The following is a 19,927-nucleotide window of genomic DNA, read 5'->3' as shown; positions in this document are numbered from 1 at the left end:
CTATTTTTTTTTCCTAAAAATATAAAACTAGCAATGAAGGATCAATTAAAATTATCTACCTACCTATATTTGTATATATATTTATATAAGTAAATCTGGCTACACAAATTGTAGTTCTGAAGTGCCAGTGTTGGCATCACCTGGAAGTCTGTTAGAACTACAGAATCTCAGAACTTGTACCAAACCTGCTGAGTCAGAATGGGCATTTGATCACAGTGCTCCGGTGATTTTTATGTGTATTAAGATTGGAGATGTATTGGACATCTAGTATACGTGGGCACTAAGCTCTAAGCAAGCTGGAAGTCCCAATATGTTTAATTTATTTAGCCTGTATCTTCAGGATTTAGCACCAAAATTGATATGTTGAGGTATATGCTATTTATTTATGGAATGAAAGAATTAATGTAGGACTTAAGAAAAATGTGGTTTGTGTTCATGTATTATTGTACACTGAATTTCAAAATTAATATGTAAGAGAAGTCATATATAAGTAAAGATCATTTAAACCCTTACAATTAAAGAGAAAATACAGAAATATGAAGAGTAGTATAGTGAAATGCCCTAGATATTGGGGGTCAAAAAGCTGGGTTCCTGGTAATTAATAGAAGCATCATATTGGATAAATATCTAAACATCATTATTTCCACTGTCCAGTGATAATAATAATATAGGCCTATTATTTCAAAATGTTATTCTAAGTATCAGTTGTAAATATAATAAAGAGATGGATAAACTGTAAAGCTTAATATGAATGATACACATCTTGTTTAAGTGTTGTAGTTGAAAATTAAATTTGTCACTGCATTTCCTAATAGCCATGGCCATTGACTAGAAATGCAAATTCTCATTGTTTGATATAAACAAGAAGATATACTTTCTCCAAATTTATCAAGTATGTACACAGTGGACACTGAATTACATAAAGAAAATATGGAATGCAAAGAGACAGGAACTCTTCTCAGATATGAGTGTCTGTCAAATCTAACTGTATAATGTTAGGAATAATTGTAGTGAAGATATATGTTTCTTCAGGAAGCTAAAGCAATAAGATAAAAATGTTTTACTTTATAATGATCAAACTTCCTAAGAAAAGGGATGGTATGTTTCAAAAAGAAAAGATGGAGGAATTGACTTTCCTTGACTGATACAATGCATTTTTATAACTCAATCAGTTCTTGATTCTCCACTAGTGGGTAATTTATGGCAAACTTTAAATCATCCTCTTGACCTTCTATGAATGCTAATTCCTTATAGCAAAATAGACTCTTTTCTGGGAAAGAAAAAATATTTCTTCTTTTCTCTGTGTTCCTGAAAATGGCCTTAGTTCTTTCTTCTCCACTCTGGCAGAACATATGTTTGTCCTTAACTCAAGTGTGTTAACTACTAACAGTTAAGTTTCTGGTAGTGAGCCACATCCAAGGCATTAGAAAGATTTTTAAAAACTCATTTTGATTAAAATAACCACTTGATATTTTAGGGATAGTTCCACTACATATGCAATATTTGCTCCATTTAATTTCTACCATATTTTTACTTGCTATTTTAGTCATATTTTGGATTTATGAAATTTTATACCTTATACAAAACTAATTACCTTTGTGATTTCTATTGATTTTAATCATAAAATTTATGTTCTAAGTAAAAATCAGAATTCCATTTTATAATTATTTATAATTTTTTATGATTTTTAAAATTTAATTTAAAACCAAATACAGATTTCATTATGGATTGTGATCTGAAGTGAAGCTCTAACTTTTTTTTCCCCCAACCATATAATTCCTTGGATAAAAAGATTTTATCTAAAAGAGATAACTTTTTTAAATGGAAATGACAGTGATTAACTATTTTAAATTTTAAAATGTTGTCTTAAAATGCTTACCCCATTCTCTAAAACACATTATTTTAAACAGCTACAATTTCTCATCTATCAATCTAGCAGGGATTTTTAAAACTCTTAATATTAAGTGCAAAGTTGTGTCGATATTGGCACTCCTGTGAAATGCTTTTTAATTATGTAAATTGATACTATTCCCAAAATCAGGTTGATAATGTCTACCAAACCTTATAAATAGTATATTCCTTTATTCACTATTTCCAGTTCTAGAAATCTATCCAAATACGAACAATTGCTTATGTATAAAGGCATTTTGTAAGCATGACAGGAAAACGTAAGTAAATCATGGTATATCTGGATGATTTGTCATTCAACAAGTGGAGAAGAGGAATCTAAGGCGAGAGACCAGTAAGCATAAAGATAAATAATTTCCATCGTCTTGGGATAGATAGAGTTTGGGACCATTCTACTGTTAGGTTCATAATGAGAAACAATGTGGAAGGAGAAATATCAAGGTATGTTGGAATTACATGATGAAGGATCATTATACCCTGTTAAGGGTTTACATAGTATCCTATAGTCCAGGAAAGGCCCTTAGAGTTTGTTGGTTTGTTTGTTCTTGTTGGGGTTTTATTGTTGTTATAAGCAGAAATGGAATATACTTAGAGGCATAGAAGCTTAAGCACATTAACAGATAAAAGGACCATGATAATATATAAATCAAAGATAAAGAAGAGGAAGAACACTCAATAAGGAAGATACTAGAGGAGGCAAAATGTGATGAAATCCATCTCATAGGACAGAGTAAGATGATAAACGAAGCTTAGATGCTATGATTCATGTTAACGTAAAATATTGTGGAGATTATCATTTCCTGACATCAGTTGAGCATTAGCAAATGGTCAGTTGATCAGTCCTTCCACAGATTTTTTCTAAATGAGGCTTCAGTTTTGGGTTTACAATATTTGTTATTTTTTAAACAAACTCATCTGTAAATAGACATAGACCCAAAATATCTACTCTAAAATTAAATACAGACTTTTCAGTACCTATTGTTTCAAGTGATAAATAGCATAGCTTTGATCTTTCTTATAATTTATTCAGTAAATCGAGTCTTTTATCCACCTATTTATCAGGAATTGGAGATACAAAAATGAAAAGCAAGTCTCTAAGTTTGAAATGACTGTGGTCTAGTGAAGGAGATAAAGTAATGACTAATAACGTGCAAATTGCTTTATTAGAGTTATACAGAGAAGTAAGCACTGGTAATGAGGCAGCAAGGAGACACAAGCTGGATAGTCAAGGATGACTTCCTGAGAGAAGAAGCACTTGAGTTGACTGAGAAGGTAAATATAGAATGGAGGGAAAAGAGAGTGAGACCAAGTCCAGGCTGGATCCATTATGCACAAAGGGCCCTACACATGGAAGAAAGTGGCTTTTCCAGGACTGCAGGTGGTTTCAGCATGCTGGAATAGAAAGTTGGTCAATGGAAGCAGGTGAGGCTGGAGAAGGAGGCTGAGAGACAGGTAACATGGGGTCCATGGTGTCTGACTAAGGAGATTGGGCTTCATATTGCAGGCAGTCTGTAAAGCCACTCTGTAGAGGAATGACATGACCAAATGTAAATTTCAGGAAGATTTCTGGTGATAGATCAGTTAGAGAGGGATAAAAATGGTACTACTGAAAGCAGTCTAAAGGTGGAGATGATGATGAAGAGCAAGTAAGATGGTGACAGTGTAGGATAGAGTAGAAGGCAAATGAAGAAAATAAAGGAATGATGAATTCTATAATAGATGGAAAAGGCAAATGATAATAAACACGAATGTGCTCCATTTTAAAATGTGACATTTTTTGGATGGCAGAAAATGAATCTTGAAGAAACCTAACTGGTTCCCATTGGTTCCTCTGAGTTAGTTAGGCTTAGGTTAACAACCTCTGTTTTTTCATAGAATAGAGAGTTGGAGTGACTTTCCTGAGTATACACAGTAGGTTAGGGAAGGAAGCAACAATAGAGCTTTTTCCTCTCCTTCTCAAAGTTTAATATTTTATTTTTAAATAAAGATTGGAAACACTTATATTTTTCAATTAGAAATAAGAGGTTTTTAGTTGTATGTTTACTCTGAAATATGAAGACAGTGAGAAATTGTCTTTATTAGGGTACATTTCAAATTTTGATGATTTAGCATGTAAAATAGAATAGGAATGCCATTATAATGTCTGATATTTCCACAAGGCACCAGCCATTCTTCAAAGTAGGCTAAAAAAACAAATCAAACAACACATAAAACCACACCCACATAGTAGTAACTATGTGAGGTGATGGATATATTAATCCTTGTTCTGGCAATTATTTCACTATATATATATATATATATACGTCAAATCATCATGTTGTATACCTTCAACCTACACAATATTATGTGTCAACTATATCTTAATGAAATCAGGAAAAACAATTAAAAATCAAGAAATACAAAATAAAATAAACACTGACTTTATAGTGTTGAGCAGTTTCTCCAGTTGTGATTTACAGACCATCTGGTGGGAAATTCTTTTCTTTTAATATCTACTTATTGGGGGACCCAAGTGGCTTGGTTACTTAAGTGTCGGACTCTTAATTTTGGCTCAAGTCATGATGTTGGGGTCCTGGTATTGAGCCCTCCGTCACTCAGCACAGAGTCTGCTTGAGATCTCTCTCCCTCTCCTTTGCACCCCCCATCTCTCTCTCTATCCCAAATAAATAAATAATATCTTTAAAAAATATCTATTGTGTGCCAAAAGTATGCCAAAATATTCTAAGGTCAGATAAGTGAGGAGGAGACTGAGACCTTTTGTTTCAAGGGAATTAACACCTTAATGAAGTGAGATAAATCTTTAAATCAGGTATATCTGATTTCAAGTTCCAGCCTTTCCATTTAATATATATATTCAACCTTAAGTGATTTATTTACTTCTCCAAGCCATGATTTCTTCGCATTTAATATGAAGAAAATACTCCTTACCTTCTATTTTTTCTGGGTATAGAAATAAAATGAGATGTGTGAAATTGACTAGTATAAACCCAAGTACAAATTATTTATTCAATAAATGTAATCTTTCTTCTTCCAATGGTTTAGGATTAAGGTCTTTGTAGTATATTCATGGTGTGAAAATTATATCTATGACCTAGGTACACAGAAGATGTAAATATTTGCAGTTAAATGGTCATTGTTGCTAAGCAGTTATGTTTTTTCCCATGAAGTATAATTGAAATAATACTCATTTGAGAGTTCAGAAAGCTGGATCCTCCTGCTGACATTGGCACTAAATATAGCTGTGTAACTTTGAACAAGTAACGTAAATCACTTTGGGTTTCAGGTTCCCAATATGCCAAATGAGGCTGTTGAACTAGATGGTCTCATAAATTTCTTTCCGGCTCCGAAACTCTATGACTCTATTTTCTTATGATTCAAAAGACACCTTTGGAAGAGATCCTGTCAACTTGCACTGTTGTTTCAATTTTTTTCCTTCTGGTTGCCATGTTTTGTGAATAAATTTCCTTCTAATCAGTCAATTTGTAGAAATAACATTTTCCCCTTAATATTGCATCCTGTAATCTGGCTTTTGTTTCCTTTGGTCCAGGAGTGTTGCCTCTCCTCCTGATGTATGTGAGCAAATGTTAAGCCTCAAAATCAGGAAAAGAATATCACTTCTTAGCAAAGGAAAAACAAAACAAAGTTTTAATGATTCATATAGATTTTTGTAAATGTGATGAGGTCAGGGCCTGGGGAAGTCATGGTACATAGAGAATAAATAAAGAAGAACCAGTAAATACAAGTATTATCAGAAGGGAGAGAAGTTGTTTTACATCAACATCATTTAGTATAGTTTTGGGGAAAGGACCCTGACATTTTTCTAAGAGATAAGACCTTCCACTTCCCATATCTACTTAACTGGCACCCACCGGAATTCTTAGAACCACAGAATGCAATCTTTTTGGTATATTGACTTATGCCGTTACTGGAAATTTTTTTTAGAATATTCTCAGTCAGTATGGTACGAAATGTTAACAGTGATTATCTTTTAGACAGAGACTTAAAAGTGTTTTACGTTTGAATTAGCTTAACTTCTGTTTTTGGTACTGATTGTGTGTGTGTGTGTGTGTGTGTGTGTGTGTGTATGCATTTCCCCATGCAGCGAACACAAATACTGTTTTTAAATTGGGAACAAAACCAATTTTTACTTTAAAAAATATGTTAAAAATCTGGAGTATAGATGGGAAATGTGATATACTGGGAATTTGAAGAGTTGGACTCATGTTCCAGCTGTAATACTACCTGAGTGATTTTGAGCATGAAATATATATATATATATACACACACACACACACATATATATAGATGTATTTGTTTTTTTAAACAATACATAAAACTTCAATTTATAGAGTTTTGTAGTCTGTAGTTTCTTTTTTTTTAAATTTTATTTTATTATGTTAGTCACAATATAGTACATCATTAGTTTTTGATGTAGTGTTCCATGATTCATTGTTTGCGTATAACACCCAATGCTCCATTCAGTACGTGCCCTCTTTAATACCCATCACCAGGCTAACCCATCCCCCCACCCCTCTCCCCTCTAAAACCCTCAGTTTGTTTCTCAGAGTCCATAGTCTCTCATGGTTCGTCTCCCCTCTCCGATTCCCCCACCTTCATTTTTCCCTTCCTACTATCTTTTTTTTTTTTTTTTAACAAATAATGTATTATTTGTTTCAGGGGTACAGGTCTGTGATTCAACAGTCTTACACAATTCACAGCGCTCACCATAGCACATACCCTCCCCAATGTCCGTCACCCAGCCACCCCATCCCTCCCACCCCCCTCCACTCCACCAACATTCAGTTTGTTTCCTGAGATTAAGAGTCTCTTATGGTTTGTCTCCCTCTCTGGTTTCATGTAGTTTTTAGTGTTTTCTCATTAGTGACAAGCACAGTGTGTGTGTATGTGTGTGTGTGTGTGTTAGAGAGAGAGAATGTGTGTTTTTGGATAATCAAAATCATTTGAAACGTTGGTATTGTGCAATAAATTTTGGATTCATGTTGTTTCATTTTATTTACTTCAGTTTTATTTTGGACCTACCTATTATTTTATTTATTTATTTATTTATTTAAAGTATAGTTGACACATAATGTTACATTAGTTTCAGGTGTTCAACATAGTGATTCAACAGGTTTGTACATTATGCTATGCTCACCACAAGTGTGGCTACCGTCTGTTGAATTTGCAGTGTTTTAGATTCAAGGTTGGGTTTAAATCCCAACTTGAAGATGTGTAAACTGAAGGTTTTTCCCCCTCGTTTGTGAAACATAATTACAGATAACTCAATTATATGAATGTTCTTTAAAATGTGAATAATTTAGATAGAAATGGTATGTGACAGACTGATAGCTCTTATCATATTTAATGAATTATATAGATGATCAGACTGAACAACATGGTCTTCAGTCAAAAGCATGGTGATCTTTAAAGAACTGAGAATGATTTTTTTACCATGACTCATAACTTGTTCAGGAAAGAAGTTCAAAATTAGAGTCCCATAATTATTTTTTGAGTACTGGTGTCATCTTTGGCATAAATGTATTGCTCTTAAATATGATTATTTAAAAAATAAAAGCAGTTATTTGAAGTTTAAAAGTAAAAACAGTAGTTCCATTAATTTGTTGTCACATTATTTCAGCAAGTATTTGTTCATTCAACAAAGTTATCAAGCAGCCACTAGATGCAAAATCCTGAGGGACTGCAGTAGATATTATGGAAATAAAGACAAGTTACATGGTCTGTTCTGTTTGGAGATTGCTGTCTGATGGAGGAGATAGAGAGAGGAGTAAGAGAATATAGTACAGTTACTGCAATCATAGAGCTAAGAACAAAGCGTTGCTGCCAGTGAGACAGAAGGAATTAATTATAAAAATGAATGAAACTAAGTTTTAAGACAGTTCTATTTGTAACAGGAACAATAATTCCCTTTCCAAGAATGTGGTTGTGTTTATGGATATTCTTGTCCTTATTCTTTGTGCACATTCTCCTATTGAAGTATTGTGTGGATGTGCTTTTTAGTTTCAATGATCAAGGTCATTAATAATAATCCTTAGTTTTTTAACATGTATATATGCATGCTTTGCCCTTTACTTCAATTTTTCAAATTCCCCAGGCATGACCTTCTACATGTAACTTAAGAAAACTATTAATATTTTGAATGCTTAATTTGGTACCTTTTATATTTATGACATTTCTGATCTCTTCTTTAGTTACCTGATGAGGATATATTTCTGATCTATTCTTTAGTTACCTGATGAGGATATTTCTAAGTGTTGGACAAATTTAATGCATAACGGACTTTTAAGCTTGCCTCAATATTTTACATGGTGTTTGTTAAAAAGCAGAACACTATTTGGTTAAGGGAGAACTGGGAGTTTCATTTTTACAAACCACAAACTGAAACTTGTTATACTTTAATAAAATAAAGGGGGAGAAATCCTAACAATTGGAAGAATGCTAAACACTGTAGTTTCTGGTTTCCACTTATCCCTATGTACTAACTCTTCTTATGAGTAAATTTTGACTTAGAGCTGTTTTAAAAAATCAGAATGAAAAAATATTATGTCTTTAGAACTTCTCCAGTCTTCCTAACTTGTTTTGAATGACAATGGCTCTGCTTACAGGAAACACCAGTCATCTAAAATAGGTACATCAGTGGACAGATCACATTTCTTGTTTTAGGTTAAATAATTCCAACTTAAAATGATGATTTTTTTTTCAATATTGGTCTTTTTTAATTAGCACAGATTCTGACTGTTAAACATTTTAACAGCTACAGTTAAAACCCAGGTTTCAGGGGCGCCTGGGTGGCTCAGATGGTTAAGCATCTGCCTTCTGCTCAGGTCATGATCCCAGGGTTCTGGGATCAAGCCCCACATCGGGCTCCTTGCTCAGCGGGGAGCCTGCTTCTCCCTCTCCCTCTGCCTCTCCTCCTGCTCATGCTCTCTCTCTCTCCGTATCTCTGTGTCTCAAATGGATAAATAAAATCTTTAAAATAAATAAAACTCAGTTTTCAGCTTAACACATATTTATTAGTACTGCACCTTATGTTTTCCTTAGCTCAACTCTCAAAACACACACTATATCATATTTCTACTGAGACATCTTTAACATGTTTAACACAACTAACATGTTAAAAATAAAAATTGAAATAATTGTACAGATATCAGAAGATTTGGTGCAGAACTCACAAACTGATAGCCTGAGGGCCCAGTCTGGATTCTTTGGTATGTATCATCACAAGGCCAGAAGAGCCTGTCCCCATTAAATGGGGAAATATGCAAGCAAAATTGCCCATTTTTCAGAGTTGCGTTAACCTCTGACTCAGTTCTGTGTGTGTTCAGGACCTGGTTTAGAGCATCAGCAGTGTTCTTAGAAGACTGAGAGATCAAATACCTGTACACAGGTTCTCAATTCACATACACAAAATACAGAGTAATTCTCATTATTATTATTATGGTGGCCCTACTAATTTCATTAAAGATATCAACCCTAAACAAGCAACTAAATATGATAGCTTTTCATATGTGGTAGAATAAAGATATTAGTAAATATTTTAGAACAGTGCAGTAGAAGCAATTAGTTCTGCCAAAGAAATCATGTCAAACATTGTAATGGATATTAACCTTTGAGTTTTAAGAGCAAATATGACTTCTGGGTTAGAGGCTAAAGTGTCTTGGAGAGGGAGGTCGTTTCAGGCAGAGATCTCATCATAAATAAAGGGACATAGAAAAGACTCATAGACTACATGGATTGGACTGAAGCCACTCATATCTAAGATAGGCAGTGGGCTTGTAGAAAAATAATTCTGAAAAGTAAGGGTAGAGACAAGTTATGAAAATCCTAGACTGATATCACTAAAGATTTTTTTGGTTAGGATAGCAGTGTGATCAAATGTGCATTTTAACAAGATGATAACATCCTTGAAGCAGAATAATAAATTTGGAGTCTTTGTGTTAAAGAACTGGTTAGAGCAATGTTTTTCAATTCTGTTTAATACAGATGCATAGTCAGAAATACAACTTATATCATGATATACTCCTCCTACTGCTTCCATTGTAATTACTACATACACCACACACACACACACACACACACACACACAACTTCAACAAATTTTCATAAAATTATGTGCCAGAAACACTGCTGTTTTCGATTATAATCCATTCTGTTCTTTCACATTCTTTAAAAATTGCTTATCTGACCCCAAATATAATTCATGATCCACCAATGGGTCTAGCTAATAGTTTGAAAAACAATTCATTAACAAATTATTGCAACAGTAGTTCAAAGAAACATGGTGGTACCTAAGCTAAGTTGAGAAAATAGCAGTAGGAATAGAAAAGACAATATATTCAGGAGAGATTTTCTGAGAGGAACTTTCTGAATCAGATACAGAGGATAAAAGAATTATGGAGATCAAGGCCTTTCAACCAAGTGAAAAATGTGACTTTCTACTAAAATAGAGTATGAGAAAGTTCCACTTAGAATAAATATGATTTAATGAATGTGAAGTTGCCTTGGCCTACTGTTATATCGGAAAATAAAACATTCATTTTTATTCACTCATAATTTGACAGCATTTCTGAGATTGGTACCAGAATGGCTAAATACTCTGAGCATTATACCAACTGTCTTTCCAGGGCCAAGTGTCGAATAAATCATATATACTAAGTTAGAAATCATTTTCAACCTTCGGTTATACTTTCAAAAAACTGAAAAGAAAAAATATATTCATAATTTATAATGAGAAATCAAACTATTTTTATTTTTTATTTTCTTAAATGAGAAAATTAAATGTCAAAGCTATGTTGCTATGACAAGTTTGATAATGTAATCACTAAAAATTCAAAAACTCAGATGTGTTTCCCAAGCCACTGTAATGACCACAATGTATATTGTTTATTAACACTATGAATTGCAAAGAGAAAAAGTTATGGCTTTTCTGCCTTAGTTTTCTGGCATGAGTGATTAAAATATCAGCCATAATATTTCATGAATCCAGTTTCCCTCTTTTTAATGCACAACATAATTTTTAAGAACATAAATTTCATGCTGAATCAGTTCTTCCCTCAAAACAGTAGTGACCTCAGCAACCACTGATCAATGGAGAGTGGTCCAGTTCCCCTGATTATGACTAGAGTACCTGAGAATATCTAAGAATTCTTGCTTGGTTTCCCACCCACTTGTCTTAAATATCCCAGTCATGATTTTTTTTTTTTAACCCAAGACAATGAACAGGGAATTTCTCAACAACCGCCATCATTTTCTCTTTACACCCTCTTCAGAGAAATAAAAATGATTACTTTTTAATTACAAAAGAAACATTTAGACAGGATGCTTATGCATATGCTATATGCAATTTCAAGGAACAACATTTACAGTAATTCAAGTAAATATTAGTCTTGCTACTCTATATTCCATATTTACTTTTGTGAAAAAGAAAACAATCACATGCAAATTCTTAATTGTGATAAAGGCTTACATTAGTAAATCATATTTAAATTCCTTTAAGATCCGTGTAGTATAATGACAAGTTTTTAACAATGCTCAGGAAGTTTATGAACTTTTATAAATATATTGTTAAGCCCTAGATAGAGAACAGCCATCAAAACTCTCCCCTTCTGTATTGTTTAGTGCACACAACCATGCATTGACAACCAGAGGCTGTGAGAGTTTATTCTTAATTGAGAAAAATATATTTTTGAGTCATTGCCCTTCCAATGTCTTACTTTTCCCTTTTACTTCTCCTATTGTTCCTTTTATCCCTCCTATTTTTTCATCCCTTCTTGAAAAATAGGTGATGATTGTAAGTATCCATACTACTCAAAACTGGGTAGTCTCCGAGAAGAAGAATGATAAATGTCAGGTTTGAGATTGATTAAAAATGTCAGTGTGAAAAGTTCTGACTCTCACCACCCTTCCTGATTTCCCAGACTCTTGTCTATTCATATGCTAGAGTTAATTGTGACAGTCTAGGTAGAGGCCTATTGAGTCAAAATATTGTCCAGAGCTGAAGTCTTGGAATAAGTCTGCATTTTTAGGCCTTATTTTTAAACCAGTGCTTTATATAAGAGGAGATATTTGTATTGTTTTTGAGATTTTGTTTATTTATATGAGAGAGAGAGAGAGAGAGAGAGAGAGAGCATCAGACTCCCTGCTGAGCAGGGATTCCCAAGAAGGGGCTCATCCCAGGACTCTGAGATCATGAACTGATGACCTGAGCTGAAGGCAGGTCATGATTTCTGAGCGCCCAGGTGCCCGAGATAATATTGCCTTCAAATTTGATAAAATTACTGATAGCCTTCTAGTACTCTCTATGATACTTTGAGATCATTTCAGTATCCTCTCATTATTTTAAGAAAGATTGAGGAGATTTGTCATTTCAGCAGTACCACTTGTTCATATGTAGTTTTTGATAATGAGAACACTTTTTATGAGCAATAAAGTTCCAGAAGAAAAAGAAAATGAACACCTAAACAGGTCAGTGTATTTATTTCAAAATTAAACTCAAAGTGTAGACTTTACTTCTCATTCTCACCTAGGACAATTTCCTTATTTTACCATGAATTTTACTATGGAGTCTCATTGTGAATTTTAGTCTGTGCTTTTAAATGGTACCATCCGTCTGCTGCCTTCTTTTCTTCCTTCCTTTTCTCTTTCCTTCATTTCTTCCTTCCTTCCTCCCTTTCCTTCCTTAGTCTATGTACACCTACTTTGAATTACCTCACCTTTCTTCAATACTCTGTGGGTAGGAAATCTCAGAATTAACCTTTTTTTTTTTTTCCCCCTTCACATTCCTTTTCATATGTACTTGCTTTGGTGGTTTTTCAGAGAAGCACAGGTATTTATATATCCTTGCTGCCAAGGAGTAACCTCCGCATGCTGGGACTGTCATCTTCTCCCATCCAACCTCCACCTTTGGTGAAGAGTGTTTACAGGAGAGTGAGGAAGGACATACTTCCTCACTTCCTTTAGCCAAGCAGACCTTCAGACCAGACATATGAATTAATGAAGTCAATGAGATGCTAGACTTAGCTGTATCACATTTAAATGCAGCCGAACTTGTGGCCAAGATATCTAACAAAATTTGTTTGTCTAGTTCTTCGTTTTCATTCACAGGAATTAATTGATGCACAATATCATGCACAAGAGCTGAAAACCTGCCTTTACTCCTTACAAGCTTTGTAAATGTATACAGCTTACCACAGCTCAGTTTCTTCATCAATGGAGAAACATAATGATAGTGCCTGTCTCATGGGATTATTTTGAGAACTGCATATGATATTACTTGCAAAGCAAATAGAACAATTTCTGCACATAATGAGTACTGAATAAAACTTAGCTATTATTCTTTTTACTGTCATAAAAAAAGATCTTCACTACCTTTTATAAGAATTGTGTCAAAGTTCTAATTGTAGAACTTTATTCTAGTTTTTCCTGAATACATGTCTCATAGTCTCTTTCTTAAGTACAATTGACCATGTCCATGAGCTTCTGTATTTTTCATACTGCCTATGAATTTAGACTTTTGTCTAATATTCAAGATGTTCTTAGTCATTGAATCAACCATTCAAATCCCAATTAGTTTTTCTGGGGGGTGGTGTGGGGATGGCTAAATTCCAGGCAAAATGGTTTGTTAAGTGTGCTATAAATAAATCTTCCCACCCCGCACTCTTGCTCAATAAATTCTTTCTATCCAACATGCTCTTTAATTTATCCGCATGCATTCCTTTTGTCTCTCACAATAGGTTGCAAAAGGAAAGAGCATATAAAAAATGATTACCATTAGCTAATATTTATTACCAACTCTAAGCAAGCAATTCTGAGAGGAAATTCAGATATTGTGTTTCATTTAATTTTCTCAATAGCATTTCAATCAGTGTTAATAGCCTTGTTTATAGAAAAAGTTGGATCTCAGAGAGTTTAAGTAACTTGCCTGAGGTCACACAGATTGGGATGTGAACACCAATGCCCACATAGCTACTGTTTAAATGATGGCTGAGGGCAGAAACTAAACTGAATACCTTTTATTCTTAAACTTTAAACTAAAATTGGGTACATAGTAGATGCATATGTAATATTTTATTTCATTTAAGCACAACATATCCATTCATTAGCATATCTTCCCCACCCTTCACCCCAAAAAACTTAAGTTATTAAATAATATCTGTGCAGTTGTAGCAACTTTGCCCAATAACTCTATTTTGGTTTTGGCAGAAGTGTGGGAATGACATAGCTTAACATAATTCTCAGTATTCATCTTTGTCTTTTAGAATGAGTTTGAAAATTTTTTTTTATTCTGTGATTTCCCTAGAAATAACATGGCACATTTCTTCCCACCTTTACCAGTAATGTAAACAAATCTGGGTTTGTGAAAAAATTTCTTCATCTGTTTTGTCACTTAGTTATTTTCATGACGTAAGTGTCATTTGTTTTTATTTCTGTCAAGTTGAGGATTTCATTATTTGTTATCTGATCAGCAAGCATAAAATGTGATATGTGTATATTTGTTTGTGTATTTCTGTGGCCATCCACCACACTGCAATGCAGATCTTCAACTTGATATTTCATCTCTATTTCTTATACTTTGTTTACTACATAATTGTATGCCACATATAAATTAACTGTTAATCCTATGCTTCATATTTCAAAAAGTCACATCGATATTTAATCCTTTTATCAGCATTTTGAAAATCCTCTCCTTCAAGAGCTCTGAGCTGTATTATTTTTATGGTTTAGATACTTAAGACATATTGTTTAATAACTGCTCAGGATTTGGGGAACATCATGGCCAAGTGGACTTGTATAATATGCTTAAGTCCTGGGAATCTGCACTCTTTCTCCTATAGGAAGGTTGGGTTGAAGGATGAACATATTGATATTTCCTCTGGTTCTGAAAGAAATCACGTGTATAAATAGTGTCAATTAAAACTCCTGTCCTAAAGTCATTCTAAAACAGCTGTGCTTTTCTTTTAAATGCACTATGTCCTTGGACATGTTTCTTTTTATTTATTTGTTTTTTTAAATTTTTTATTGTTATGTTAATCACCATATATAACATAATTTGTTTTGGTGTAGTGTTCCATGATTCATTGTTTCTTCATAACACCCAGTGCTCCATGCAGAATGTGCCCTCCTCAATACCCATCACCAGGCTAACCCATCCCCCCACCCTCCTCCCCTCCAGAAACCTCAGTTTGTTTTTCAGAGTCCATCATCTCTCCTGGTTCGTCTCCCCCTCTGACTTAACTCCCCTTCATTCTTCCTCTCCTGCTATCTTCTTCTTTATTTTTTTCTTAAAATATGTTGCGTTATTTGTTTCAGAAGTACAGATCTGTGATTCAACAGTCTTACACAATTCACAGCGCTCACCGTACCACATATCTTCCCCAATGCTTGGACATGTTTCTTAACCACTTTGACCTTGGTTTCTCATCTCCGAAGTGGAGATGATATGACTCCTTACCTCAAAGTATTGCAAAAAATACTGATTTCAGGTCTATTTAGGGCCTACTACCCTCACTTGAGAAAGTCAGAAAGACTAATAGGGTGCATGTTTTAGCTTCCCCTAGCCATTTGGAGAGGTTAACCACAAAACCTGAAAAAAAAAACAAAACAGGTATCAGAGATTCTTTGTTCTCTTGACTCTTCAAGCTCAAAAGCAGGAGGGGAGCAGATAGGAACCATAAGCTTCGATCCTCAGGTTTTATACATGAAATAAGAAGTTCTTTCCTTAAAAAATTAAATGAATTAAATTAAAATTAATTCAAAACATTTTATATAGCCTTGAAAGAAATGCAAGTACCTTCACTTCTGCATAAAAGGAATGTTGAGAGGTGATCCCATCTGCTGTGTGATCACAGAAGAAATTTCAGAGGTCTGGAGTACCTTCCTACAGGTTTTTAATGATGGAAAATAAACACAAATAAATTTAAAATTGGACAGCTTAGAGTAAACAGGGGTTTGGCCTACATACCTACTTCTGAATATATGTTTTCATGTTTTTGATATGTCAAAAATAGTTGGACGGCACAAAAATTTAATTTGGCTAAAGAAATAGAGGTTGAGCATATTAAATATTCGTACATACTCAATAGTATTGACTCACAAAAATCCATCATTTAAAAATTGTCCACTCATCAATTTTATGGGATTAAGAATCAATGCAGAATAATATGTTAATTCATAAATGTTTGCTACACATTCTGGATACTTTTGAGTATTATGATCCCTAAGAAGATTTTTAAAAAGAAACATGAAGAATGTTTGATTGCAAATCTATTCATAATCTTGCTCAATCAGCAGTATTGCTACTAGTAATGCTATGAAGTTCACAGCAAGTCTACTGAATTGCTGGAGTGTGACACAGCTGGCTGGTTATTTTGGGTTTCTTAATGCTTGCCCTGATTATGTGGCATTCAGCTAATTATATGACTAAATATCTGACTCAACTACAGAGTAGTTAATTCACTGACCACATATGGACACAACAATGTTAATCTTTCCTTCCAGTGAAAAATTAGACATAATCATTCCAAGGAAAATGAATATACTGGACTCCTAGAGTTAGTATACATTATATTTTATGATGTGTCCCTCTGTCATGCTATTTTCAGTACCTCTATTTCCATCCCTCACAAAACTTGGATGGGCTATGCTTAGGTCATAAAAACTCTACAATAAAGCTTACGTGAATCAATTACTCTTTGATCTCATGGTCTCTGCAATCATTTAGCATTCTTTGCATCATATACATTCATTTGTCTCCTAGATCAATACTATTCTCCAGAAATATTCTTATTCTCTTAGTTTACTTTTGCTTCCTAGTGGAAAGTACCTGTCTTTCAACACCCAATTTCACTGATGAATCTCTTGTTAGTTCTTAAGATACACATGGCCAGACAGTTATGCTTAAGGAATATGCTGAGTCAATCCTAAAAGTCAATCCTAAAATCCTAAAAAGTGTTAACCAACATGGGAGGAGAGGCGTTTTTAAATAAATGATAAGAAAAAATAATGAAAAGCATAATGTAATCAAGTGATTTTTTTCCCCCTGAAAAGATAATGCTGTAGAATGTTATTTTTGTTCTGTTTAACTAGGTTGGCTCTGATTATTTTCACAATTATAGAGAAAATGGAGTATAGATGTTATTTTTTTCTATTGTAGAAATCCTCTGAAAAGAATTGCTGAGAAATTGTTTTAGTGGAAAGATATATCATGTTAACTGTAACGTTACAAGTGTTGTCTATTTTTACCTGAGGAAGGAGAAGTGTCTGTAATAGTGATGTTCTGAATGCATTTTCCCCACAGTATCCAAATTCATCTTATAATTAACTTGGTTAGAATTTTAGATTATTTTTAAAGTTGGCATGGAGCATAGTTTTGGACTTGAAAAATTACCATGTCCTCAATCTTCCATGAATTCCACAGTAAGATGTTCATTTTGGCTTCTGTTCACATGCAGCTATTTTCCAAGGCAGTCCCATTCATAATATTCTTACTGTGATGGGAATGAATAGTATCTAATCTCATATAGTACACAGATCATGGCTAGAACAAATACTATATCATATGATATAGTGGCATAATTAAGTATATATAACTTGAAAAAATTCTAACTATTATGATGTGTTATTTTTGTTTTGTTTTGTTTTCTCTGAGGAGCTCGTCCTAAATAACAGACTTCGCTTAATTGTGTGAGATGTTTGTTGTGGTAGCTAAATGTTATCAGAGATTAGAAAGTAATAAGATGTATTAATTGAGAGAGATAAGGAAAGATATAAAAGCCAGTATTTTTAATAGCAGAGCACACACTTTACTCTTTAATTAAATCTAACCTGTTTGAGAATTTAATTAAAGTGGCAAAGAGCACAAGGAAGAATATTGTGAGAAACTTTCATAACGCAGTCAAACCTGCAAAAATACAGAAAGAAGAAATCAGCTTATTTCGCCTTTTCTTTAAAGGCTGATATAAGGAAAGAAAAATAAATCGTGTATGTGTATGTGTGTGTGTCTTCATGAAGCTGTAGATTGAATAGATTTAAATGATTTTTTCTAAATTACCAAACTCTTGTTTGTTTCAAATCTGATTTTTCACTTAGTAACTAATTAAAACTTGCCTTTTTTTAGCAAATTAAAAATATTTTAAGCTATCTTTTAAATTGAGTATCCAAAGATCTGTGTGATAGAATCAAAGAAGCGTCACAAATTGGTTGATGACAAAATTCATGGTGCTTTCCAAAGCTCCCTTTCAGCATAAGACTGAAATCAGGTTACAAGAATAAAATCAGGTGCAAGCACTTTGTGAGGCCCTGGAGCTTCAGTGGGAAGAACAGGACATCAGATTCTGTCCCTTCTCCCCAAAACACAAAACGTATGTGGCATGTTAGCAGGGGAAAATAGACATTTTGAGGACGTGCTCAAAAAGAACAGAAAGATATTTGGTAGCAAGTGCTTCTCTGAATTATTTAATATCCCAAAAAGGCATATTAAATGTGATAATTCTACTTTTCTAACTTTTCTTTCCCATATAGGTTGGTAGAGAGCAATTACAAATACGTTTGTGGAAAATACTATAAGGAATTGTACTTTCACTTGACCTCAGGATACAGAAAAGCTACCTTCACTTGATTATGTTGATAAAGTTGTTAAAATGACTTAAGCTTAACAAGTAGTACAGATTGGAACATCAAGTCTAATATGTTTTACTTACTTATAGAATAGCATGTGGTTTAGGTTGCCGACTGCGTGGCAACTGAACTTTTGTGAATTCACCATCATAAATCACTTATTAGGAATTCATATCATGTGGTTTTATGAAGATAAAAAACAGCAAACAGTATTCTTAGAAAACAGGTTGAATTAATATAAATGACAATTTGAGCCTATACTAGGAGATCACGTTATTGAGGACAATATTCCTGAATATGTGGTAACTTACTGAAATATAATTTTACCAGGCAGATTATCTTTTTTTTTTTCCAACCTGGTGAAAAGAAAATGCTTGTTTCCCACTCTTCTTTTTATGCACACCATTTTAGGAGTGAATGTTTCATATTTATTTTTCATTTGTCCATTAATTTTTTTCCTCTTCAGGTGTAATCTAGCCCCTGTGGTGGAGTTTGCTGCGGATGTGGGAACTAAATCAGATTTTATTACCATGAATCCATCAGTTGTACAAAGAGCATTTGGAGGCTTTCGGAATGAGAGTGACAGAGAAAAATTTGTTCATAGACTTTCCATGCTGAATGACAGTGTCCTTTGGATCCCTGCTTTCATGGTCAAAGGAGGAGAGAAGCACGTGGAGTGGGTTAATGCATTAATCCTTAAGAATAAACTGAAAGTGCGAACTGCCTATCCATCATTGAGACTTATTCATGCTGTCAGAGGGTAAGTGTCTGGAAAGGACCAGTCTGTCCTTGGCACAATGGAACACATAACTAAACATTTTCCCTAGACAGGAGGGAGCCTCAGTAAAATCTCTCAATGGATATATGTTTCCACTTTTTTTATAATGGCTATTCTATTTATCAAATTGAATTTTGTTTAAGTACCATATTATTTTAGCTCACTTTCTTGAAAAAGCAAATATTTGAACTTGGCACTTATTTACGTCTGCTTTTATGTTTTGCTGTGTGAAAAAGTAGTAAGGATTCATAGTAAAGTTAATGAATTTGAGGTAAGAAAACTACCAACAGAAGTTCTATATGGCTACTGGGCAATATTATGGAAGCATAAATGTTAGATGTATTTAAGGAGCAATTAAGTCCCATTTGTAGTTAAGAGGCCTACCAGAGATAGAGAAGGCTGGCTGAGATGACATGCCTTAATGCTCCCCCGGCCACAAGTCGTAGATGCCATTTTTATGAATTAAGTCAACATTTCCCTTTTATTAATAAAAGCTCAGATGTAAAACCTAAGAAACGGACTTTTATTTAAAAGCGGCAAGTGACCAAAAGGCCAAATTCAGTCATGCATACGTATAAATCTGTAAAATATGTAATACAAATATAAGCA

At 33.8% G+C, this 19,927-nt stretch overlaps 1 protein-coding gene across 1 annotated transcript in view; it reads left to right on the top strand.

Moving 5' to 3' along the window:
• ST8SIA4 (ST8 alpha-N-acetyl-neuraminide alpha-2,8-sialyltransferase 4) overlaps positions 1 to 19,927 on the top strand; it is a 96,967-nt gene that overhangs the window by 25,400 nt on the left and 51,640 nt on the right. Inside the window, exon 4 of the mRNA XM_027606934.2 lies at positions 19,007 to 19,300. Within this exon, the coding sequence (XP_027462735.1) occupies positions 19,007 to 19,300 (294 nt within the window). The remainder of the gene's footprint in view (positions 1 to 19,006; positions 19,301 to 19,927) is intronic.

This window comes from Zalophus californianus, chromosome 5 (genome assembly GCF_009762305.2).
Source record: "Zalophus californianus isolate mZalCal1 chromosome 5, mZalCal1.pri.v2, whole genome shotgun sequence".
Taxonomy (NCBI): Eukaryota; Metazoa; Chordata; class Mammalia; order Carnivora; family Otariidae; genus Zalophus; species Zalophus californianus.
The sequence above is the reverse complement of the archived record's forward strand: the minus strand, read 5'-3'. Positions and strand labels throughout refer to the sequence as shown.